Source organism: Ovis aries, chromosome 2 (genome assembly GCF_016772045.2).
Source record: "Ovis aries strain OAR_USU_Benz2616 breed Rambouillet chromosome 2, ARS-UI_Ramb_v3.0, whole genome shotgun sequence".
NCBI lineage: Eukaryota > Metazoa > Chordata > Mammalia > Artiodactyla > Bovidae > Ovis > Ovis aries.
The window spans coordinates 39,268,614-39,294,573 of record NC_056055.1 but is presented as its reverse complement, the minus strand read 5'-3'; the positions used below and the strand labels follow the sequence as shown (position 1 = coordinate 39,294,573).

The following is a 25,960-nucleotide window of genomic DNA, read 5'->3' as shown; positions in this document are numbered from 1 at the left end:
GTAAATATCTGAAGCGTCCTTAAGGAAATTAAAAAAGAAATGCTCACGGGTTAGATAAAACAATGTTGATCCCGCAGGTGTGGGAGACCTGCGTGTCAGCACCAGAGGGCCTTGCACTTCCTCATTACACGTCTCCTCATCCTCTATCCCAGTTACAGCCGCATACCTCACTCCATCCTGCCAGTCAATGACACGCAGGAATTCATTCCTGGCGCGCGCGTCAGCGCGGCGCGCGCGTCAGCGCGACTCCCGCGTCTCCACGTACCTTGCTCGCCTGGGCACGCCCCCGCCCCGCCCCGTCGCTTGTTGTGTTGTCCTCACGTGGTCGGGGCGGGTCCCGACGTCAGTGTGGGGGAGGGACTGCGCAGGCGCGGAAAAGGGGGCGGGGGACTCGGCTTGTTGTGTTGCTGCCCGAGAACCGGAGACGGTCTTTGCTGCGGGGCTGCAGCTCTTCCAGCCGCCAGACAATGTCGTCTCACTTAGTAGAACAGCCGCCGCCCCCGCACAACAACAACAATAACTGTGAGGAAGGCGAACAGTCTCTGCCACCGCCTGCCGGCCTCAACAGTGAGTGCTGGGCCAGCGGACTCGGTAAAGGAGATGGGGGAGGAGGAGCTGCTCGGGTCGCCGCCGCCAGCTCCGCGCGGGGGGCGGGAGGAGAAGACAGCCCATTGGTCAAGGCCGAGGATGTGCGGATGACTGACAGCTCCCGTCACCGGTCAGGAGGAGTCGCTTCTGTCTTCCTCCTAACCTGGCTCCGCTCTTTCCTGAAGTCTTGGATGGGGAACGGCTTGGGTTCGCGGTTGGGGAGGATAGTTGGGTGGGAAGACGAGGGGTCAAGCAGATCCCACCTGTGGTGGGCCCCAGAGAGGAGCCAATCGGGGCGTGGAGGGGTGGGCCTTGCGGCGTGGGAGGGAGGGTGGGCGGAGCGGGCAGCAAAGGGGACGTGGGCAGAGATGGGGACGTGCGGCTGGGACGCCGGGGGATGGACGCGGGCAGCGGGCCGAGAGGAGGGGGCGGCCGAGGGCGGGAAGGAGGTCAAGGGTGCTGGGAGCTTGGGCCAGGCCCGGCTGACCCCACCTCTCTGGGTTGGCCTTTCCCCTGGGCTCGGAACGTGAGTCCTCTTGTTGCGTTCTTTTGTTAGCAAAGGCTGGCCAGGAAAATTATTTGGTAATTTAGTGGTTACTTGTATCACGTGAGGGTGGGGGTGAGGAGGCTATGCTACTTTTTTTAAAAAAAGATGTTTCAGAGTTGCTCAAGTAATTTTTTTTTTTTTTTTTTTTAACGATCGTGTTGTGTGTCCTGTAAACCTGATTATAAACAGCCTCTTGAACCGTCCAAGATTGCACAAATCTTGGCGTCTGGGGCAATGGGTTTTCAGAGACGGGATTAAAAACTCATTCGTTTTTAATGTGTTAAAAGTGGGCTGTTGAAAGTCAATGCCAATATCGAATTCCGACCAAATACAATTGCTTTTCCTAACATTCTGGTGCTTAGACATCTTGTTCTGAGGTTTTTCCCAGTTGCCTTTAAAGCTCGCTGAAAGTCCTGGGAAGGTTCTTGCCTAACCTTCCTGTAATTTACCTTTTGAAAGAGGTAGTTGGGACAGTTAGCATATGGCCACATAAAGTCTTTTAAAAATCAGTTGGATGCTTAAATGACATTTAAAAGCATTGCAAGATCTTTGATCAGGGAGAGGTGTTTAACATGGCCCAACAGTTATTTTAAAGAAGAGTTCCTTTCCTCACAATATTGAGATAGAATTTGAGTATTTTAAAAATGTAATGTTGACTTCAGAAATTTGAAGTGTCTTATGTTCTGGAATGTAAGGTTTATGTATTATTTCCCACAGTAAATTAGGATTAATTTCTTTGTCTTTTAATGTTATTTGCCACACATATTAATATGCATTTTAAAATTATTTTTTTTAAAAAAAAACATACTCTTTTAGAAGCATGTGATTTTAAAACGAGAAGAAACATTAGCAGTAGCTGTCCACTGTTTACTGGTAAAGAAACAGGTCTATTTAAAATGTATAAACAACAAAGTCCTACTGTATAGTACAGGGATCTATATCCAGTTTCCTGGGATCAACCATGTTAGAAACAAATGTAAAAAGGAATATATATTTATGTGTGTAACTGAGCCACTTTGCTGTACAGCAGAAATTAGCACATTGTAAGTCAACTCTACTTCCAGTTTAAAAGAGAAACAAGGCTAGAGTCAGGTGTGTTGTCCAAGTTCACCACAGGCTAGATCCTAGAGCTGAGGTTTAACTTTCACCCAATCTAGTGTTCCTTTCAGGACACTTCTCTTCAGTGGTCCACAATCCCCTGATCTTGTGTGTCTTATTTATTCCCTGTGTTATCCACCTAATGTACAGAGGTGACCTGCCTATGGATCTCTTTGTAGTATACTGTTTCTTGATTGCACTCTAGTTTTTCTGTGATACAAATTAGCTATTTGGTTAGTATATGTCCCTGACATCACAGAAAGCAAAGGAATTTTTCTTTACCCTTGACCATGTAACAGAAAAATGGGGTTGCACTGCGTGTGATGATTTTCCTCCCTGTCCTGACAGACCCTTGAGGTCTTTGATGTCCTTGACCAATCAGGAGCTGATCCATTTGTATTAGCTGTTACAGAAGTGCAAGGATGCTCAGCCTGTGTGTATAGTATCAGAATGTTGTTTCGGGACATCTGCTAGATAGAAAGTATTTTGTTGGAGCTAGGGTGAACTGCTTTGAAATGTTATTGAAAAGCTTTTAGATGGTGCCACATTTCATTATGCTTCTCTTGCCTTTCACTCTTTTTTTTTTTTTTTAAGCCTGATATACAAATCTGGACTGAACAAAACAAGAAGGTTTATTGATTCCTTCAAGTGATTTTTGGACACTCTGCAAAACAACTTATTCAGGCATCTAATACTACCCAAATTGCTGATAAGTTGAAGTTCTTTGTTGGGCAAAGTTGCACAAGTCTGAAAAACAGGAGATGAACTCATTGTACAGATAATCTGTAGCTTGGGATTTTATCTTTAGTTCAGGGGTCAAAGCGGAACTTTAATAGCAAATTATTGAAATTTTTGGAATAATGAAACCTTTCACTGAGTTTTAAAAAAAAGTTTATCCGTGAAGAGGGACTGTTTGCTTTCATTACAAATCAGTGGAGAAATATCTGAACTACTTCCAAAGTTAAAAGAATATTTTCCAGTTGCTACTTTTAGTTTAGAGAAAACTATCAATTTATTTAAGGATATTGGACATTTATGTCATAAAATTCAGTAGGTAAGATGAGGAAAATTACAGTAATAATCCAGTTTTTGTTATTGTTTCATGTAGACAGTACAGCCTTTTTTTTTTTTAATCTTTTAACTATCTTCAGCTATGGTGTACTTGGTTCCCCAGGACTACAAGAAGGCCTTTAAGGCTATGATACATGACACGTCAGTGCTTTATAATACTGTTTTTTTTGTTGCTGCTGTTGCTGTTTTAAAGAAAAATCTCAGTGAATGTTCTCAGCTGGATTCCAGCATCAGGTACTTGAAGTAAAAGAAAGGTTTTGAGGAAGGAAGATAAGACATAATGAAATGTGTTAGAATGAGTTGCACATGGGATTGGAAAATTGGGGAAAGAATGAGAAAAACTCTTTTTCCTTCTCTCCCTTCCCACATTCTCTCACTTTCCCATTTCCCTTCTTGCAAGAGGATTGAACTGGTGGTTATAAAATTATAAAGAGTAAACACACCATGCAGTCATGAATGTAATCACAATTACTGGACCAGCCTTCACAGTGAACTGTGTTACACACTGTAGAGGCATGCATCTCTGAATCCTCTTAGCAGTTCTCACACTTCAACTAGAAAATAGCTCCTGTAGTATGTATATGTGCAACCTGACACAGCAGAACCATGGTTAGTTTGTAAGTAGTCTTTTAGCATAATAGAGCCTCCAGTTTTTAATTTTAAAGCTTATTTATTAGGAAGAGAATTCATTGAGGTTTTTCTTTCAACTTTGTGATACTTGGACAGCACAGCGCTCATATCTTGCCATGTTTCCTTTCCAAGAAAAAAGGGACTTGGTAACCTTAGACCAGGCAGGAATTCTTGAGGCTGCAAATCAGGCATGAAGTAGGTAAAAAGAAAAAGAAAAAGGCATATGTAGCTCATCTATTGAGAAAGACAAGTCTGCCTTTTTTCATTTTTACTCAAAAGATAAAGCTACTAAGTAAACATTTAATGAATATCTGTGTCTAACTTGCTCTTCACTGAATATTTCCATAGATGATATTTCTGGAAGAGAATTAAGAGTTAACGGCAGTCTCCTTTTTTAAGGCTTTTACTGGATATTGCCAGATTCCTTGGCAGAATGTTCACGGAAGTCCTGGTTGTAAACAAAATATGAAGAGACAGTCATTTGGGTAATGATTAACCATTGCCATGTGGATAATGGTTAAAGCATGGTATATCTTTATGATGGGATGCAATGCAAAAGAATAAGGTAAAGCAACATATATTGACATTGAAAAAATCACGTTGTTAGGTAAGAAACACTAGTTACAGAAAAGTAGGTGCAATACAGTTCCTTTTTTTTTTTTTTTTCGTAAAAGCAAAACACAAAAAATGAAATATTCTCTAGAAGTCCCCATATGAAGCTATTTAGTTTCCTTTAGGAATAGGAATGGGAGGCTGGGAACAGGGGTGAATTTGTCCTTCATGTACTGTTTACATTTTCAAGGCATGAACTGATTTTGTAATAAGTGTGTTTTAAAAGATAATTAGTAGAACTATAATAGTAACTAACACACAGCACTTTATTATCCCTGTCATCCTCCCAACAACTCTATGAGGTAGATGTGTTCTGTTTTGTTTTTGCTTTCGCACTGTGTGCAGGCAACCGTTCTGTATTCTTTTTTTATTTTATGTTTGAACATAGCTGATTAACAGTGTTGTGATAGTTTGACATGGACAGCAAAGGGACTCATCCATACATACACATGTATGTATTCTCCTCCAAACGTCTCCTCCCATCCAGGCTGCCTCTGTGTGTGTGTGTATGTGTGTGTGTGTGTGTGTGTTTTAAATTGAGATGTAACTGAGATACAACACTGTGAGTTTCATTTGTACAAAATAATGATTTTATTTATTTATTCTGAAGTGACCACTACAGTTGAGTCTAGATAACATTCATGATCACAAAGTTACAAAAAATATTTTTCTTATGGTGAAAACTTCTAAGAGCTACTCTCTTTTCCTTCAGATGCACAATGCAGTTATTAACTACAGTCATCATGCTGTTTACCACATGGTGATATTACCAGGACTTATGCCAGAGGTTTCTTCTCCCTTTAAGATGATATTCACGCAGTAGAGGTGGTTGCTTCCCAGCTGGTGCTAGTGGTAAAGAACCCGCCTGCCAGTGCTAGAGACAGAAGTGACACAAGATCCCCTGGAGGAGGAAGTGGCAAACCACTCTAGTCTTCCTGCCTGGAGAATCCCATGCACAGAGGAGCCTGGGGGCCACGACCGAGGGACTGAGCACATACACATTAAGACCGTTGCAGGTCATTTTCACCAAGCCTTTCTAGGTGTGTCTCCTCAAGCTCCTACACTCTGATTATTCACATACGTTTAATGCAGAAAGTGGAATTTACATATGGGTTTGGAAGTCCTTCAAAAAAAGCAAGGTCCCCAAACACTGATATTGTTAGAGCCTTTTTTCTCCCAATCAGCTGCTTCCAGTGAATGTTAATAATTATTTTAGGGAAGACTGGCTTTCACAGAGACCCTTCCAGAACTCCTGGTTCCTTAGTTCTACTTCTGCCAGAGCAGCTCTGGCCTTTTGTTTATTTGTCACATTGGGCTTCTGAACAAGAAGAACTGGTCTTACTTGTGTAAATTAGGTTTTTTCAGTCCTAGAAAAGAGTGGGAGTAGAAAACAAAACAGTTTGTTCATCATATACCTTTCTGTGTCACTCTTTTCAGTTAAAATACTTTCTTGTTCAGCTGCTAAGTCATGTTCGACTTTTGCTACCTGTGGACTGTAGCACGCCAAGCTTCTCTGTCTGTCCTCCACTATCTCTCCGAGTTTGTTCAAATTGATGACTCAGTGATGCTATCTAACTATCTCATCCTCTGCTGCCCCCTTCTCCTTTTGCCTTCAGTCTTTCCCAGCATCACGTGAGTCAGCTTTTTGCATCAGGTGGCCAAAGTGTTGGAGCTTCAGCATCAGTCCTTCCAGTGAATATTCTGGGTTGATTGCCTTTAGGAAAGAAAATATTTTGACAGAGCTGCAAACTTAAGGATGCTTTTAGTGTATTTCTTGTGCACTCCAGATGCCCTCCAAGCATAAGCATTTAGTTAAATGACTTCCAATGTTAGATCTTTCTTAGCTTTGCTAGTGGAGTTTGTTAATCTGTTTTGAGTCCTGTCCAGTCTGTGTACAGTTTTGTGTGTGGACAGAAGCCTACCTCGGAGATGTCTCACAATTGTGTTGTTTGACAATACAACGCCAAAGACTTGGTGGTGGTGATGGGATTCTGACAGCCACTGGGACTGCCTTGGAGGGAAAGGAAGGAAAAGGGAACTTCCATTTTTACAGAGCAAACACTGTACGTTACAAATACCAACTCTTTTAGTGCATAGACAAGCATCTCCTCTTTACGAGACACTTTTCCTGTATTCCTCTATTTACTCGTACTTTGTTATCATCTCTATTTTACAAATGAGGCAACTGAAGTCACCGTAAGTGGGAAAGTCAGATTTTCAGCCAGGGTTACCTTTTGAGCTTTTCCTTTGTAGACCGGTCATGTTGAGTTCACTTCTGGGTCTGGATTAGCCATCACCTCATTTAGGGTGCAGTTTAGGGATTGAGCCTGTTATTCTGACTTACTGATAGGAGACTGTTCAGCCACAGAACTCTCTCCAACACTTCTGCTTGGAGTTTACAGAAACGGTTCCACCAACTTGTGTGATTACCTTTTCTAAAACAAAATTTGTTGTAAGGAATGGAAATTATGAGAAAAAATATACCACTCTTTCCTTTTGTTGTGAAGTTGCTTTATTGGCTATTGTTGTCAATTCGTACTAAAATTAAAGGACCTTGTAGTCAGCAGACTCATGGAGCCGTGTTTTCAAGACCAATCCAAACGTCCCGGGCCCTGCCCATTTCCTGTGGCTCCACCCTCTTTTCCATCTGAGGCAGTCGTGTTGCCCATGCGCACTCCCCGGCACTGGCGCGGCTTCATGAAAACCCTAGGCAGTGGAACTTGTGGGAGCGGAGAAAGAAAAGCCAAGCTTGCAAGGTATGTTTAGTGCTTAGAGAAAGAAGGAATGGAAAGAATATGGTATAAAGGACGGGAAGAAACTAATTTTGTGACAGGAAAGCGTTTTTTAGAGTTTTCAGCATTCTCACCTGATTTAACAAGGAGCCAGCTGCATTCATTTTTATGCTCCAGACTTGCACACAAATTGACATGTTTATGATCAGCTTAAGTTGCCTCTCCAGGAGCTTCTCAGTTGTTTGTACTAGTTAGGGCACAGTTGCTAACTACTAAGATAAACTTTATGAAATTTCTAAGTCACATAGAGACTATACAACTAAATAGATACAGGCAGACTATGGAAAATACATATATGTAACTAAAATATTAAAGGTAAGTAGCCTATCTGCTAATAAAGTAGCTATTTATTTTCTGAAAAGCAACCTAAAAGTTCTGCAGTGTTTATTGTACATAAGTTTTAACCAGAGAGAAAACTGGCTGAAAGACATGTTTCTAAGTTCCTCATTTTAGAGTTCCAGCTTCTTCTACATCCGTGGATTGCACAAGAACCTTCAGGAACAGAGCGGTATAGATCTTCTGACTTTTATTGCTCTTTATTTATTTTCTTGAGAATACTTGGACCTCTGCTTCCAGGCAAGCCAGAATTCTTATCTGAATTCACCATGGCTGCATGGTACATGCACACTTGAGCCCGCCGTTTGCTGTGGTTGACGGCAGTTATCTGACTTGTCCAACAGGTTCCTGGGTGGAGCTCCCCATGAACAGCAGCAATGGCAATGATAATGGCAATGGGAAGAATGGGGGGCTAGAGCACGTACCCTCCTCATCCTCCATTCACAATGGGGACATGGAGAAGATTCTTTTGGACGCACAGCATGAATCCGGACAGAGCAGTTCAAGAGGCAGTTCTCATTGCGACAGGTGAGTGAGATCCATGTTCTGGTAGAGTTCCAGAAACAGGTGGGCTGCCAGGTTAATTCCCATTAGAAAAAATGAATCACTTCCATCCTCATTTGACAAAAATATAGCTCCTGATTTCTTGGCAGCATGTATTTAAATCAGACAGCCAGTTGACAAGGACTTGAGTTCCCACTTTACTGTATTATTTTCAGATATTTACCAGGCAGTGATATATATGTTTACTTAGAGAAAGAATCTTTCTCCCATTTTCCTTTGTCCTTTCACAGGTCTCTTTCTGCCTTGAATACAGTTACCTTTGTATGTATCTGTCCTCCCTTATATAGTCTGTGAGGCTTTAAAAGGCAGGGATCCAGCTTCACTCTTGACAGTCATTGTATTGGCATATAGTAGCCACTCACTAAATGTCTGAGTTGCAGGAACTACAAGCTGATTCAGGTTATACCAGTATTAGTCTGATGGAGGCACCAACCACGGTCTGTAAAGATAGTTAATTTTGAAGGCTATTGAATTTCCTTAAAGCTCAGAAGAAGTTTTATTTCTTGTTTTCCTATATTTGGCTTGGGGAGACTAGTTCTGATGAAAGACTGCTTATTGTGAGGGAGTTCAGAATACAAATACATATGAGGAGAATGGAACTGAGTTGTTAGTATACTTCTCAGTACAGCCTTCTCTTTTTTCCAGAGGGACTAGGAATTAAATGACATTAGCGGTATATTGAACAATTCTTAGACTGGTGACCGCTGTAGTATTAGCACTTTGGGGTATTGGATGGTCTTCTGGCTAATGAGAGTTCACTGACACTGGCCATATAGAAAATGCAGACACATAGGACATGGATTAAGGAGCCACCTTGAAACGTAAACAGTGATTATCTGTAGGGGATGCAATGCTGGCCATCGGTCTTCTTCAGAGTTTTTATACTTCGTAAAAATTGTGCATAGTATATGCTGTTGTTTCTTACCAGAAAAAGTAGAAAAGGAGAATCAAGAGTTAAATCATATTCAGAGTTGCTGCATGATGCGTGATCCACTGCTATCACTGAGGCCACAAAGGACTGGTGTGATGGCCTTGTGGCATGCCCCTCACCCCCAGCACCTCATCACATCGCTCACATGTCCCTGGGCTTCTGAGGAGCCAGGATGGCTCTTGTTCTGAGCAGATGGCGTGCCTCTGAGCAGCTTGCCGCCAGGTATAGGAGCTCCAGCAGAAGTCTGTTTTTGTGAATCACATTTATATTATGGTACATTTATGTTGTGGGACTCACTGATGGGCTTCTGAAGTGTTCTGCTGGTTATGGGCCTGCTGATAAGGCTTTTATTATATGTTCAAATATACAGTCCTGCATCATGGGAACTGGCGAGTCCTTTAACCTGCCATTCCCTTGGTGATGTCATTGAGCAGAGAAAAGATCACCTGCCCGCCCTTCTGGTCATCTTGTGTCATTTATGTGCGTGTTTAGTCAAGAATTCATATCTGATCTCGTGCGACCCTGTGGACTGTAGCCCACCAGGCTGCTCTGTTCATGGGATTCTCTAGGCAAGAATACTGGAGTAGGTTGCCATCTCCTCCCCCAGGGGATGTTTCTGACCCCGGGATGGAACACATGTCTCGTGCATTGGCAGGTGGGCTCTTTACCACTGACCACCAGGGGTTGCAGTTATGTTTGTGATCCCGTGAACGTGTTCCAGTTGGGTTTCTAAACATGTTAATTGATGTGTGGTAGGTGCTCTTGGACGCTTTTGTGTTCTCACTGACTCATTTTCAGGCTCTGGGTTACCAGTCACCCCTCAGAGGAGGCCTCGGACTCTAGCTCAATGATGCTTTCTAGGGATATCTAACACCTGAACATTTAAAAACATCTTTACAGCTCATGTCATCAAAATTGCCAATGTGTCTATACTTGAAATTGTTAAGAACTGTTTCTTGTAGGCGGAAGTGTTTTAGGAGTGTTGGCTGTTAGTTCCAAAGTTAACTTATGTGTATATTTATTTTAAAATATTTATTTATTTTTAAATATTTATTTATTTATTTGGCTACATCAGGTCACTGCAGAGTGCACAGGCTCGGTAGTTGTGGCACTCAGGTTTAGTTGCCCTGCATCTTGTGGGATCTTAGTTCCCGGATCAGGGATCAAACCCATGTCCCCTGCTTTGCAAGTTGAATTCTTAACCACTTGACCACCAAGGAAGTACCTATGTATACTTTTAATTTAAAAATTATCCCATAGCTATATGATTGCCACTTGGGGAAGGAAATGGCAGCCCACTCCAGTATCCTTGCCTGGGAAATCCTATAGTCCATAGCGCCACACAGAGTCAGACATGACTTAAACAAACGTGATTGTCACTGCAGTGATTATTGGAAAATAACCTCCGTGTGTTTTGCTTTGTGTTCCAGCCTCTTGTTGGAGTTTCCAACCTATACACTAGATTCACCCTGGGAGCTTTTAAAACTACTAGCATAGAGACCCTGTCCCTAGAGATTCTCATCCTGTTGTCAAGACAGGAGAAAATTTTAAAAGCTTCCTCAGTTCAGTTCAGTTGCTCAGTCGTGTCCGACTTTGCGACCCCATGAATCGCAGCCAGGCCTCCCTGTCCGTCACCAACTCCCGGAGTTTACCCAAACTCATGTCCATCAAGTCGGTGATCCCATCCAACCATCTCATCCTCTGTCGTCCCCTTCTCCTCCTGCCCCCAATCCCTCCCAGCATCAGGGTCTTTTCCAGTGAGTCAACTCTTTGCATGAGGTGGCCAAAGTATTGGAGTTTCAGCCTCAGCATCAGTCCTTCCAATGAACACCCAAAACTGATCTCCTTCAGGATGGACTGGTTGGATCTCCTTGCAGTCCAAGGGACTCTCAAGAGTCTTCTCCAACACCACAGTTCAAAAGCATCAATTCTTCAGCACTCAGTTTTCTTCACAGGCCAACTCTCCCATCCATACATGACCACTGGAAAAACCATAGCCTTGACTAGACGGACCTTTGTTGGCAAACTAATGTCTCTGCTTTTTAATATGCTATCTAGGTTGGTCATAACTTTTCTTCCAAGGAGTCAGCGTCTTTTAATTTCATGGCTGCAGTCACCATCTGCAGTGATTTTGGAGCCCAAAAAATAAAGTCTGACACTGTTTCCACCTGTTTCCTCATCTATTTGCCCTGAAGTGATGGGACCAGATGCCATGATCTTCGTTTTCTGAATGTTGAGCTTTAAGCCAATGAGCCAGGATAATAATGCACGCCAGATTGTTCAGATCAGCCTACCAGTGAAATGCTGAGTGTTAATCTAAGCGAGCTTACTTTGAGCTTGCCATGGGAAGATGAGTGTAGAGAACAACAGTGCTTCTCTGGGATTTTTGACTTGATCATTTGGCTGCCTTGTCCTCATCATCATGGCTTTGTGAGGCTGGCCCCTCACCTGATCTATGGCTGTGAATTCAGCTGTGTTAGCAGCCTAATGACAGTACACTGAGGATAAGAGTCCCTCGTTCTGCTGGGTTCCTGTGCTATATAGCTTGAGATTTCTATTCCAGTTCAAGACAGAAATTTTCTAAATACGTTAATATGGTGGTTTGATATAGAACCAGCTTTTCCCTTTTCCTACCCTCATTGCAGAATCTCTTATGTCAGTTGTGGGACTTTCCTGGTGGCTTAGATGGTAAAGAATCTGCTCACAGTATGAGAGACCTGGGTTCTATCCCTGGGTTGGGAAGATTCGCTGAAGAAGGGAATGGCTCCCCACTCTAGTATTCTTACACAGAGAATTCCATGGACGGAGGAGCCTGGTGGGCTAGAGTCCTGGTGGGCTAGGGTTGCAAACAGTCGGACGCAACTGAGCGACTAATACTTTTCACTTCACTTATGTCAGTTATAATAGTCAGAGACTCCTAGACCTAATATCTGACACATTTCTGGGGATCTCACTTTCTAGTTAGTCTCACCAGCATCTCTATGTATTACCATCGTACACATGCTCTTGGCAGCTCTAATCAGTTCAGTCGCTCAATAGTGTCCAACTTTTTGCAACCCCATGAATCGCAGCACTCCAGGCCTCCCTGTCCATCACCAACTCCCGGAGTTTACCCAAACTCATGTCCATCAAGTCGGTGATCCCATCCAACTATCTCATCCTCTGTCGTCCCCTTCTCCTCCTGCCCCCAATCCCTCCCAGCATCAGGGTCTTTTCCAGTGAGTCAACTCTTTGCATGAGGTGGCCAAAGTATTGGAGTTTCAGCCTCAGCATCAGTCCTTCCAATGAACACCCAAAACTGATCTCCTTCAGGATGGACTGGTTGGATCTCCTTGCAGTCCAAGGGACTCTCAAGACTCTTCTCCAACACCACAGTTCAAAAGCATCAATTCTTCGGTGCTCAGCTTTCTTCACAGGCCAACTCTCACGTCCATACATGACCACTGGAAAACCATAGCCTTGACTAGACGGACCTTTGTTGGCAAACTAATGTCTCTGCTTTTTAACATGCTATCCAGGTTGGTCATAACTTCCCCTCCAAGGAGTAAGCGTCTTTTAATTTCATAATGGTCATTATCAATTCCTTTGAGCAAGCTAACCCTGGAGCATCCTTCACGCCCACCTGAGTTTACACGTGGGGAGGTGGGTTGTGTAGTGAAAGCTGTAGTGACTCGCCATGGTTACACAAGGGTCATCAATAGAGCTACGATAGCACTTACCAGGTTGAACTCATGATCATGTATCTTTGTCTAAAAGTTTATAATTCTTGGAATATATCTTGTTAAAGCTTATCACTTGGTATAAGCTTTTATAATTCACTCTGAAATATCTCAAAGAGTTAATATTTCTAAAAACAAGTAAAATAGTGGTTCTCAAACTTTTTGGTCTCACTACTCCTTTACACTCGTGAAAACTATTAGGGACCCCAAAGACCTTTTATTTATGTGGGTTATATGTTTTGATATTTACTGTAGTAGAAAGTAAAACTCAGAGCATTAAAAAAATATGTATTCATTCAGTCAATAATAACAAACCTACCATACCAAACAACAAACATTACTGTAAGTAATTGGAAAAGACTCTGATGCTGGGAGGGATTGGGGGCAGAAGGAGAAGGGGACAACAGGATGAGATGGCTGGATGGCATCACCGACTCGATGGACGTGAGTTTGAGTGAACTCTGGGAGTTGGTGATGGACAGGGAGGCCTGGCGTGCTGCGATTCATGGGGTCGCAAAGAGTCAGACATGACTGAGCGACTGAACTGAACTTTTTTAAACAGAAAGTAACTGTTTTCCATAACCAAGAAATTTGTAAGAATAGTGGTGGTGTTTTATATTTATGCACATCTCCTTAATATCTGACTTAATAGAAAACAGCTGGATTCTCATGTGCTTTTGCATTCTCTGTCATGATGTTATACATAATGCAGCCTTTGGAAAATTGCACTGGACTCTCATGAGCAAATGAGCATGAAAGAGGCAAATAAATCCTAATGGTATTGTAAAAACAGTTTTAACCTTGCAGACCTTCTGAAAGAGTCTTTAAAAGCTGCTTTCACACTTTACTGGTGAATTATTTAATGATAAGAGAGCGTTGAGAAAAAGAAGCCCAAACTGAAGTTTCTGAATTTGAAGATCCTTTTACTATTATTGAGAAAAGAAGTGAAAATAAGAAAATGTGACAGGCTTCTATCCTTAGGTAGTATTTCCATCACATGTTTATCATTGTGAAGGAATTTAACACCACTGAAAAATTTTAGATCATTTGGACAGTAAGAGTGCTCAGTTTTAACTTTTATTACACAGTATTATGGTATACTTACTGATTTGTTGCTTTTTCAAAGCCATACTACTGTAACTTTTAATTTTCTAATATCCAATAGAGGCTAATTTATTTGACAAATTGAAAGAAAACTAACAGCTCAATGTCTTTTTCTTCCAGCCCTTCCCCACAAGAAGATGGGCAGATCATGTTTGATGTGGAAATGCACACCAGCAAGGACCATAGCTCTCAGGTGTGTGTGTGTTTGTTTAATTTTGTGATTAAATAATTAGGAAAATGCAAATCTCTAAATAAGTCTGTTTTGCTAAAATATAGTAAAGAATATGAGTAAAGACTTTAAAAAATAGTTTGAAGCTGTTTTAACTTACTGAGGTTCTGATGTTGAAATTTACTTATGCCTATGGTCATGAATGTGCTCCTCTACAACCAAGAATTTGGGATCTTGTCACCTAAAAGAATTGGGAAATTCTTTTGTCTATATCATTCCGATATTCTAGGCTACTGTCTCGAGTTTATAAATATTTGAAAACTGAGAGTGATGACTTATCTAAGGTCACCGAATAAATGAAAGTTGTTGTAGAACCAGGTGTGAAGCTTTTTTTGCACCTAGAATCAAATCAATGACTGTTGGCGATGATTTTCAGCAGCAAGAGATAAAACTCACCTAAATTACACATGCCAAGTTCCTTAAGGTGAAGAAGTTAGATATTGTTTCACTAGGAGTTGACACTGTTGGAAATATAGATGGATGTAGTACTGAAAGCTTACAAAGGTTTTTATTATAAACCTTGTGATAAATAAGTATTGATGTTAATGATGTAGAATGTTCATAACCAGCCCTTGACTTTATTGACATGTCAGATCACCTTCCAGTGTCAGAGTGCAAATTCTTGAGAACAGGAAGCATTGTTTTTTTTCTCCCACGTTAAGGTATTTGAAGAATGTATGTTGAATGAATGTTTCAGTGAATGCTAACTAACTTTTGTGGGGTTCTCACTCTGCAGTGTCCTGACTCCCTTTGCACTGGAAATATTTTGCATGTTACCTGGGATCCACTCTGTTCTTTCTGTTTGAGAAGCTGCACACTTTCTCCCTTTGTTGACTGTGCTTCATTTGTGCTGTTTTCTGAAACCGAGAAAATCTGTGGGACTGACTACTAATGATTTTACAAGGAGCTTTATGTTGTAGAGACGCTTGTAGCAGCAAGGCACTCATGTAGGGAGCTGGCTGCCTGTGATTGTGGAATTGCTTGCCTCTGTCCAGTTTTGTTGTGTGCAGTTAGCTACAGCTAACAAGGAGGAGACCATATGACGCTTCCATGGGGGGAGGGGGTGGAAAAAGTATACTAAGGAATCCCAAGATGGAGAAGTGAAATTAATTGTTTGCTTCAGTCTTTTCCTGAATTAGCTGTCTCCATCCATATAGCCTTTTGTACAGACAAGTTGAAAGTCCAGAGTTAGTGTTTCCTTAAGAACAATTTGAGGAACATTTGCTCAATGGGAGGTTCCATAAGGTAGTTCTGAAGTCAGATATCTGGGAAATACACTGCGATCCCCAGGTTCACTCACCTTCCCTCTCCAGTGGTACCAGGGCATGAGAAACACATTAAAGGCTCTGGAAATTCCTGCAGTAAAGAAGTCTGTTGATGTCCACCAAGTGCAGGCGTTCCTCGGTATTCTCAGGGGACTGGTCCCAGGACCACCACCACCTACGCCCAATACCACAGTCCACGGATGGTCAAGTCCCTTATGTAAACTGGTAGTGCAGTCAGCTTCCACATTCGAGGATGTGTGACCCACCGATACTGAGAGCTGACTGCTTCCCAAACTTATTTGACCTTAGACCTCCTTCCCCCCCACACACCCCTTTTCCCCTTAGTAATCTACCTGATAACTAACAACCACAGAGAAGAACAGTCCTGGCTCATGGGGTGGCAGGTGTACTCTTAGGCTCACCTGGGAATTGTATTTTAAGTGAAATTGTGGAGCTGACTGCATCCATCCTAGAATTCCAAAGGAGTTTGTGAAATTCAGGAGAGAAAAGAGTTTGGTCTCCTGTCAGATTGTGATAGGATCGCTGTTGTGATCCCTATTCAGAAACAAGTATCTAAAAGAACACCGGTTATCATCAAGCACTGCGTAAGTGATGCTAACTGACAACCACATCAGTCTATTTAAGCCAGGCTATGTTTTTCGAAAAGCAGTCTAACTCCTGTAGAAAAACATTATATCCTTCAGAGTAGGACTCTTAGTAAGGCAGAAATCAATAGGTGTAATTACACTTTCAAAAAGCTTTTTATATTGCTTGTTTTTAATTGAAGAAGCGATCATTTAATTACTTTAGGGTTTAGAAGGATGAATTTTCTTTCATAAATGGGAAAGAAGCTTAGGGTTAGGAAACAGTACAGTTAACAAAGGCCTATTACTGGCTCTTATTAAATATTTTTATATCATCCACATGAAGAATATATGACTTTTTAGCCTTTTTAGGAAGACAAAGGAAAGGTACTCATTTATTGGAATTTTTAAAAAATTTTAATTGTAGGCTAATTGCTTTACAATATTCTCATGGTTTTTGCCATACATTGCCATGAATCAGCCATGGGTGTACATGTGTTCCCCATCCTGACCCTCCCTCCCCATCCCATCCCTCAGGGTCATCCCAGTGCACCAGCCCTGAGCACCCTGCCTCATGCATTGAACCTGGACTGGTGATCTATTTCACATATGATAATAGACATGTTTCAATGCTATTTTCTCAAATCATCCCACCCTTGCCCTCTCCCACAGAGTCCAACAGTCTGTTCTTACATCTGTGTCTCTTTTGCTATCTCGCATATAGGGTCATTGTTACCATCTTTCTAAATTCCATATATATATGTTAAGATACTATATTGGTGTTTTTCTCTCTGACTTACTTCGCTCTGTATAATAGGCTCCAGTTTCATCCGCTTCAGTAGAACTGAGTCAAATGCATTCTTTTTAATAGCTGAGTAATATTCCATTGTGTATATGTACCACAGCTTTCTTATCCATTCGTCTGCGATGGACATCTAGGTTGCTTCCATGTCCTGGGTATTGTAAACAGTGCTGCAGTGAGCATTGGGGTACATGTGTCTCTTTCAGTTCTGGTTTCCTGGGTGTGTGTGGCCAGCAGTGGGATTGCTGGGTCGTATGGCAGTGTTATTTCCAGTTTTTTAAGGAGTCTCCACACTCATTTATTAGAATATTTTTTAAAGCTTTTCCCACATTATTTTCAGTTCAATGAAAGAGGTAACAGTATCTCCATGAAAAAACTGGAAAAACGAAGCTTTGTCTTAATTAAGTTCCTTACCTAAGATCCCCAAGGAAGTAAGTGATAGACTAGGGCTGAAACCCCAGCTGTCTGGGCCTGTGGCCCCTGTTGTACTAAAGTAAGCTGATGAATAGGATTGATTTCAGGAGCACTCACAAGGTCATGAGAATGAACTGAGACATGTCAGGTGAGTTGTTCATGGTACAGGGAAGCCTAAGATGTAATGCGTTTAGGAGAAAGATTGTTCAAACTAGACTTCTAGAATGCTGGTCCCCATGAATCTCATATTTGTAGCAGAAAACGGACCACAAATTTTCTCTCAGAGGCAATTCTCAATGTGTTTCTGGGACCAAAGAGGCCAGCATGGGTTGGAAGATGATACAAACTGAAAATGGCTTCCTTTTCTCTCCTATAAAACTGTGGTTTATCTGTACCATGGTATGGAATTTAATATCCATGTTTAGAGACCTCAGAGAGCTTGGGGTGGGCCAGAGAAGGAAAATGTAAGCAATTAGAAAGTGAGGGACTCCCACATGATGACACACTGAAACGATCAGAATCTTCTATCATCATAGACGTAGATGTGGGGCGAAGGGTATTGATTTGGATAAAGGCATGACTCTCACTTCATTAGATGAAGCATATTTTTACAGTATTCTAAAATTCTAAAAATCAGAAGGCAATTTAAAGCCTAAAACTGGTAAATTTAAGGTTAATTAAAGTAAGTGAAGGGTAGTGAATGAGAAAACGTTACAGCCCTTATTCTTAAGGTCAGCTTTCTAAACTGATCAGGGTTTTGTTTTTTTTCCCCCTAAATCATAGTCTGAAGATCATCATCTCTAAAAAGTAGCATAAAGACTTATTATATTTTCATTCTTTTGGAAAGTATGAAGTATTACCTTATTCACAAATTTAAATCTAAATCTTTGAGTGGTTTTAAAAGAGGTGATTGAGACCAAGGTTGGAAACTGAAGTGACCCACAGTATGTTGAATGAGACATTGTGACAGGCTGATCTCTAAGTAAATTGCAGCAGTTGATCACTTTTGATTTAGTGTTTTCAAATTTACTCCAGAGAGCCAACTCATGGTTCCCAGTAATCTCAAAACCCAGTGGGAACAAGCTTAATCCTAAAGGCTACATTGTGTCATTCAGTGGAATTTGTCAAGCCCAGCAGAACTAAGAATGATATACCAGAGTAGCAAAAATCCACAGGGATTTAATTTCCGTTTGACAGCAAAAGGGGCCATCTATACCTAGAGATTCTCTGAAGTTACCTTCCTGGGGCAGCTGTTTCATAGAGAATTTTCATAACTACCTACTGAAAAGAATGAAAGTTTGGGTCAAAAAGTTAACTCTGTCCAAACAAAAGAACATAAAAATAATTCTTAGCCTCGAGATCCTTTGGTTTCGGGTCTTAGCTTCATATTCCTGAAAACTGAATAAATAAATCTGTCATTTTTCAGAAATTGGTCATCCCTGTGGATTCTGTTGAAAGAGAAGCTATTGGAAATTTTGTGTTCTTACGCCGAAAGTTTAGGTTCTCATTAGCAAGAAAAAAATTTTATATGAAAGACGTCAAATTCTTAGTATTAAATACATTACTTTTTAAAACTTTTGACTTAATGTAGTTTGTTGTTCAGTTGTTCAGTCATGTCCGACTCTTTGTGGACTGTAGCCTGCCAGGCTTCTCTGTCCATGGAGTTTTCCAGGCCAGGATACTGGAGTAGGTTGTCATTTCCTTCCCCAGGGGATCTTCCCGACCTAGGGATTGAACCAGCGTCTCCTGTGCCCTCTCATTGGCAGGCAGATTCTTTACCAGTAGTGCCACCAGTTTTGAATAAACTTTGGGAAATATTTGGATAGCAATTTGTCTAAAAACTATAATCTTCCTCCAGGGAATAAAACAAAACCTAATCCCTAAGAGTAGGGGCTCTAGAAACGGTTTGCCTGGGTTTGAATATAGCCCTGCTACTTACTACTCATATAGTCTTAAGCGGTTATTTATGTCTCAGTTTCCTCATCTGTAAAATGGAATAGTAATAGTTCCTTTTTTTAAATAAGGTTGTTTTAAGTAAAGGTTAGTACATGGAAGGTGCTTAGATCAATACTTGTCTCTTGGTAAATGCTTAATAAATACTATTTATTTTAAATTACTTGTTAATAATTATTTAAATTGTTTCTGCAGCACAGCACCTCTCCCAGTTTTTTTCTTTCCTATTTGTTAGCATATACTTTTTGATATGATCCCTTTAGTTTTTAATTGTGAAAATTTTTGAATGCATACAAAAGTAAATAGAGCCTATTATGATGGCCATCCATACATCAGATTCAGCAATTATCAGTGCTTTCCACATTTAACATGTCTTAATGTACACTTTTTTCAGATTCATATTCTTTTTCTTAAATTGAGATATAATTCAAGTTTCAGGTTCATTTTATGTTTATATAGCCACAGTGAAACTCACTCAAGGGTTTGTTTTTTTTTAAGATAGTAAATACTCTGATCTTAGATTATTTTATCAGCTCTTTTAGAAACATGGCATGTTGCTTACATAAAAATTACTGATGCCCAAGTTTATGATTCTTGCATATTTTCTGTCCATATTTGTCTTCTGTAGTAGGAAGGCTCTATCTTCCTTTTCTCCCTTTTTAAAGTGTGCATTCTCCTCCACAGTCAGAAGAAGAAGTTGCAGAAGGAGAGAAAGAAGTGGACGCTCTGAAGAAAAGCGTAGACTGGGTGTCCGACTGGTCCAGTAGACCTGAAAACATTCCACCCAAGTAAGTCGGTGCATGTCGCTTTCCAGTGGACGCAGTGCAGTGGGGTGGGCCCGCCAGTGCCCGAGACACATTTATCAGACGTGTGTCTGACACCCTCCTCTGCGTTTCTTCCCCCAGGGAGTTCCACTTCAGGCACCCTAAGCGTTCCGTTTCCTTAAGCATGAGGAAAAGTGGCGCCATGAAGAAAGGGGGGATCTTCTCCGCAGAGTTTCTCAAGGTGTTCATTCCATCTCTCTTCCTCTCCCATGTTTTGGCTTTGGGGCTAGGGTAAGTACTGGTCAATGGCTGAAGTTTTTTTCCATTCGTTTTTTGCCCAGATTTTGTTCTCAGGATGTAAGGGATACATGTGAAACCAGTTTGTGTTGTTTTCCTTTTCATATGTTAGCACAAGTGGAGTGAACTTACAAGAATGAGTCGATACGGTACACTGTTGATACACACATTCCCCTCACCTTTCCCCCACTCTCTGAAAGTAGAGCATTTCTAGGAAACCTTCCATAGCTGAAATGGTACAAGGTGAAGCAGCAGTCACCTGAGGACACGTCTTGCTAGCGGGTGCAAGATAAAGCACAGGTGTTCACAGACTCGGTTCGAATCTCTGGAGGCTGGGTGCTGAGATGCTGAGTGTGGTCCCTGGGAAGGAGCTTGGCAGGGCAGTTCTCACTGCTTGGGGTGCCCTGTCTGCCTAACAGCTCTCTTCAAAACCAGCCCTAAGTGGTATTTTCACTCTTTGCCTTTTTTTTTTTTTTTTTGATACAAGTGAAACTCCTCTTCAGATTTCTTTCAGTGAACAAAAACAGGTACTAATGTAGGTCTAACTTACATAGTGAAGTGACATAAACCAAACTTTTGAAAAGTGGGGTACACCTGTCCCAACAAGGATTTGTAATGGTAGAGTTTTTTTCCTCATTTAAAAATAAGGTGTTTCTATGATTTAATCCCTGAAATGATCATTTTTTTAAGTGAACTCTTCTGTGTTTGATTTTTCTTTTGGGGTTTTGTTGCTGTTGTCTATAAATTACTCAGGATCAGCTGAGTTTGAAAGTAGATGAACCTTTAGTGTGTAAAGCTGGAGTTGGTGTGAATATTTCTTTTTCCCAGGTGGGAAAGCACACTTCTATTGAATAGTCCTTGAGTGAAACTGGAAAATTGGTTGATACTATTAGTACGATTCTTTTCTCCTTATAGTCTTTTTTTTTTTTAATTCTTCTAAAATTGAGCCCACATTTACCTGTAATTCATTCATTTTTCTGGCATGTCTTTTAAATTGTTTTTTTTTTTTTTTAATTTGAACAATTGAGGAAATATATTTTTTAAATACTGGGTTGGCCAGAAAGTTTGTTCTTAACATAACATTTTGTGGACAAAACCCAAACAAACTTTCTGGCCAACCCTGTATTTTAGGAGTTAGGCACTTGCTGTTACTTACATTCAGGATGTATCCGGCCTTCTCTTTGAGCATGCCCAGTGGGTCATTTTCTGTGTAGAATGCACAGAAGATACACATCTTTTAACTTCCCTCTAAGGAGCTCAGCCTATGGGAGAGATGTTCACAGTCGTGAACTTGGAAACACACCTGACTGTCTCACACTCCTCTTCTCTCTTTCTGGGTGCCTGCTTCCATGAGGGTGAGGACAGCCTCAGCACACAGCGAAACAGGGAGTGTGTGAAAGTTGTGTGTGGTTGGTGCGGGGGCAGGCTCAGAGCCCAGACTCCCCACCCCCCACCCTGCCCCAGGGTTGACTGCACAGCAGTTCATTTGCCCTCAGGAGGTTGGCTGGCTTTGTACCTTGAATTATCTTCCTTTTATGAATCTTTGGACTGTTTCTTTTGCTGGTGTAACTACTGATATAATCAGATGGAGGAAAAAAGGATTTTGAAAAGTATTATTGGGGGACATCCCTGGGGGTCCAGTGTGCAGAACTCTAAGCTTCCAATGCAGGGATCCAGGTTTGGCCCCCAGTTGGGAAACTAGATCTCCCACATGCATGCCACAACTAATAAGTCAGCATGCCACAAGGAAGATCCCACGAGTTGCAACTGAGACCCAGCGCAATTAAATGTAGAAAAAATTACAGTTTTATTACATTGGGGTGTGGGCTGGTTCTGTATTTTTCCTTAACTTCCCTTCTGCTTTTGTTCCATAAGGGTAAAACCCTTGCTTGGCATGGGAAAGTGATATAAGGCCCTTAAGAGTTAAACTGGTATACTGCGAGGGAAGGAGAGGGGTGAGATGAATGAAGAGAGTGGCATGGAAACATACGTCACCATATGTAAAATCAGTAGCCAGTGGGAATTGGCCGTATGATGCAGGGAGCTCAAACCCAGTGCTCTGTGACAGCCTAGATACGGTGGGTGTGGGAGGGGGAGGTTCAAGAAGCATGTGTATACCAATGGCTGATTCATGTTGATGTATGACAGAAACCAACACAATATTGTAAAGCAATTAACCTGCAATTAGAAGTAAATAAATTTAATGAGAAGGAAAGAATCATGGAACAATTTTTAAAAAAAGAATTAAACTGTTAGAACATTTTAAAGCACAGGCAGCTTTGTAGTTAGGTATATTGCTGTATTTCTTAGCTTAAATATCGGTAGAATTTTTTGTCCACCACAGCAGACCACCTCAAAGGAGGCTGGCTCTGCTTGTCTCTTCAGAAACATCCGTTCTCTCTGGCTTGACTGTGTCTAATCACTGCCCTGTGCTGTGATTACTCCAGTCCTGCCCCACGAGTAAACATAATCACATAAAACCAGTTTAGCTGGCTGGTGACTAGCTTCAGGTAAGTCAGTGGTGATTTCAGGGTGTCAGGGAACTGTGCACGTAGACCTTTAGAAAAGCCCTTTTTCGCAAACAGCTGAAGACGTTCCTTTGTACAGTGCAGTCTGTGGACAAGTTGGTATAGAGCTGTTGAAACAGATGAAACACGACACACTCTGTTTCCCTTTCAGCATCTACATTGGAAAACGACTGAGCACGCCTTCTGCCAGCACCTACTAAGGGAGGAGAAGAGTCCCTGGGCCAGCGTGTGGCTTGTGAAGTGGTGTCTTGTCACAGTAGTTTATTTGAACTTGAGACCATTGTAAGCATGACCCAACCTACACCCTCTTTTTACGTATCCAAGTTCCAGTAACTCTCAAATCCAGTATTTTATTCCAACTCTGTTGAGGCATTTTACTAATACCCTCATTCCCTTTTTGGCCTGTAAAACACTTTAGAATTTCCTAATAAGAGTTTACTGTTGTTTAGAAATTTGCAAGGGCTTCTTTTCCGCAAACGCCACCAGCAGATTGTAATTTTGTCAAGAATGCCATTGTCTTCTCTCAGTACCACCAGACCTAGACCTGCACCATTCGTGGTATAAATCTTACTCTTACAAGATAACCCACCTGTCTCTTCAAATGAGACCAGGTTGCAAATGATACGAAAGCTTTGTTGTTTTGTTTTTCAAGACAAAGGCAAGCTTCCCTAAGCTTGAATTTATAGTTATGAAAAAAGAAAACAAAAACAAATAAAACAGACAAACTATAACACAAGGAAAAAAAAATATCCTGGGCAATAAAAAGTTATTTTAAACCAGCTTTGGAGCCACTCTTTGTCTAAGCCTCTTAATGGCGCCTTTTTAATTTGTTGGAGGCAGGCTACGTAAATGATAAGTATAAAGTACAAGAACTAGAATACATTAGCAGATTTTAATACTAGTAAGTTATAATGCTGTCTTTTCTATAGTGTAGAATCTTTATTTCTGGTAAGAGATGTCTCAGGCCTAGAAATCTATGAAATTGCTTTGGGGGTTTGTGTGTGTGTGTGTGTGTGTATGTTTGGTATTTTTATGTTTATTAGCTGCATGTGAATTTTTCACGATTTGGAATTTTCTTTCCTTTTTTATTTTTTCCTAAGAGGCTTTGGAATGAGTTCCAATTTGTGGTATAAATACAGGCTTCTTGTTTTAGGAAGCATCACTTACACTCTGAAGCCTTTCAGCTCTGAAGACAGTTGTCTCAGAGTTATTTCAAGCTCTTGGGAAACTTGGAAAACCAGACCTGGGTGTGGGAACAGTTGACAGAGTTTTGAAAAGAAGCCATCGGTTTTCTTCTGCTCACTCCCTTTCTCATGTTTGCCATACAACCTGCCTGAGACGATTCCTGTGATTCCACAGGCGCTGGCCACTTCCTCCTCCCATAGCCATCTTTCCAGTTCCGCTCCGCAAGTCCCAGAACACTCAACAACTTCCTCTCATGATACACTTTTGTGTTCGTTTCTCAAATGTGAAGCTTTAGGACCAAATTGTTAGAAAGCATCAGTTACCATTTATCTCAAGGAGGTTGATTGGCTCTCTGAACACACAGCATGACTCTGAAGGGATGCTGTTATATGTGTCATATATAAATAATTACTGTTTATGGTATAGACATTGAATATTTAGAGAACCATAGGGAAAACCAGGTCGACTTGAATAAAAGCACTCTGAACCACCAGGTTTGCTAGTTTGCAGAAACTATCTGTCTTCTCTCTCACATCAAGTTTTGTAAAGTTGATGTGTTACAGTGGAAAATAACATATAGCTTAAACAAAAAAAATTAGTTTCTGACCTCTTTATTCAAGAATACATCTGGATATCTTTAAGGAAAATGGTATATCCAGGTAGTCTTCTGAATTCTTCGACTTTTTCTTTCTAGTTTTTGTTGTCGCAACAATTTTGGCCATCCTTTTATTATGCCTTGTTTCTGTGTCTTATTCACCAATCTAATAACACCTGATTTGCCTTCTATAACCTATTTATTTCAAGTCTTCACTTTTCTTTGGGAAGAAAGTACATCTGCTGGCTCGTTGGACTTCGAAAAGCCTTGAATAAAATTGGAAAGGCTGGTAAACTTAAGCAAACTAAAGAGCTAAACTGTTCTGATAACACAGTTTGTATTACATTGAGTATCATGGGAGGGAAAAGTAAAATTAGAGAAAAGCAAGTTTATAGAGACAACACAGGACTCTCTTTTGAAATTCAGTAGTAATCCTATAAGGAGTGTGATTGAGTACATTTGTGGGGTTTTTTTGTTTATTTGTTTTCCAACATTGAAAATAAATGTAGTTCTGCCCCTTCAAATAGCTGTGAAATTTTGGACTATTACTTAGAACATGAATACACGATCACAGTAGAACTTAGTCATAGGATGAAATCATGCAGTATTTATCAATAACCTTTACGTGTGGGATAAATGTTTATGCTCCTCCCCAGATTTGTTTTGACTGGAGCCAGATTGTGTGATTGGAAAGGAGAATTGGACAATGAACAGTTGACATGTTTTAAGATCGTTTAAAAAGCTTTATGCCTGTTCACAATTTGGGGACAAAAAGGCAGGCTTCCTTTTCCTATGTTTGATGAAAACTGGCGTAAGATATTTGTAAATATAATCAAGAGCAAAACTGCACAAACTTGCACATTGACAAGTGCAGCAAGTTATGCTGATTGCAGTAAAAACATTGACTATTCTAAACAATGAAAACTGAAGATTTAGCCAGTCAGATGAATCTTCAAGTGAACCAGTTGTTGAAATTATCAGACTTAACTGAGCCAAAGTGATTATGCATTCCTCATCTATTTAGTTAGCACTTTGTATCATTATATACAGTTTACAATCCATGTATAACTTGTAGCAACAAACATTTTGTGCTATTAAAGCTATCACAAAACTCTTTCTGTCAGTATATGATTTTATGTCCCGTGTGTTGCCTGGGAGTTGAGGGGAATACCTGTCTACATACACATTTTCCATTGAATTGCTCAGATCCTAGAGGACCTGCCAGTGTGCCCAGCATATAGGAGTGGATGATGCCCCTGCCCTCCTGGTACTGCCACTCTGGGGTTGAGGAGACAGCCATCGCGCGATGTAATCGTTTATCATGTATGAGGTGTGACGGGGTTATAAGTTTA

At 41.0% G+C, this 25,960-nt stretch overlaps 1 protein-coding gene across 4 annotated transcripts; it reads left to right on the top strand.

The window, feature by feature from the left end:
- Positions 1 to 398: 398 nt before the first annotated feature.
- Positions 399 to 25,722, top strand: BNIP3L (BCL2 interacting protein 3 like). Of its 4 annotated transcripts, none has more exons than XM_004004172.6 (6): positions 399 to 567; positions 8,019 to 8,202; positions 14,113 to 14,185; positions 19,924 to 20,027; positions 20,145 to 20,294; positions 22,980 to 25,722. In XM_004004172.6, exons 1-6 carry the CDS (start codon positions 468 to 470, stop codon positions 23,026 to 23,028), a joined length of 660 nt encoding a protein of 219 aa, XP_004004221.2. In that variant the 5' UTR covers positions 399 to 467; the 3' UTR covers positions 23,029 to 25,722. The 4 variants fall into 4 exon arrangements, with proteins under 4 accessions (XP_004004221.2, XP_011974235.2, XP_027820116.1 ...); XM_012118845.5 differs by having other exon boundaries at positions 399 to 591; XM_027964315.3 differs by having other exon boundaries at positions 399 to 7,302.
- The last annotated feature ends 238 nt before the right edge of the window (positions 25,723 to 25,960 follow it).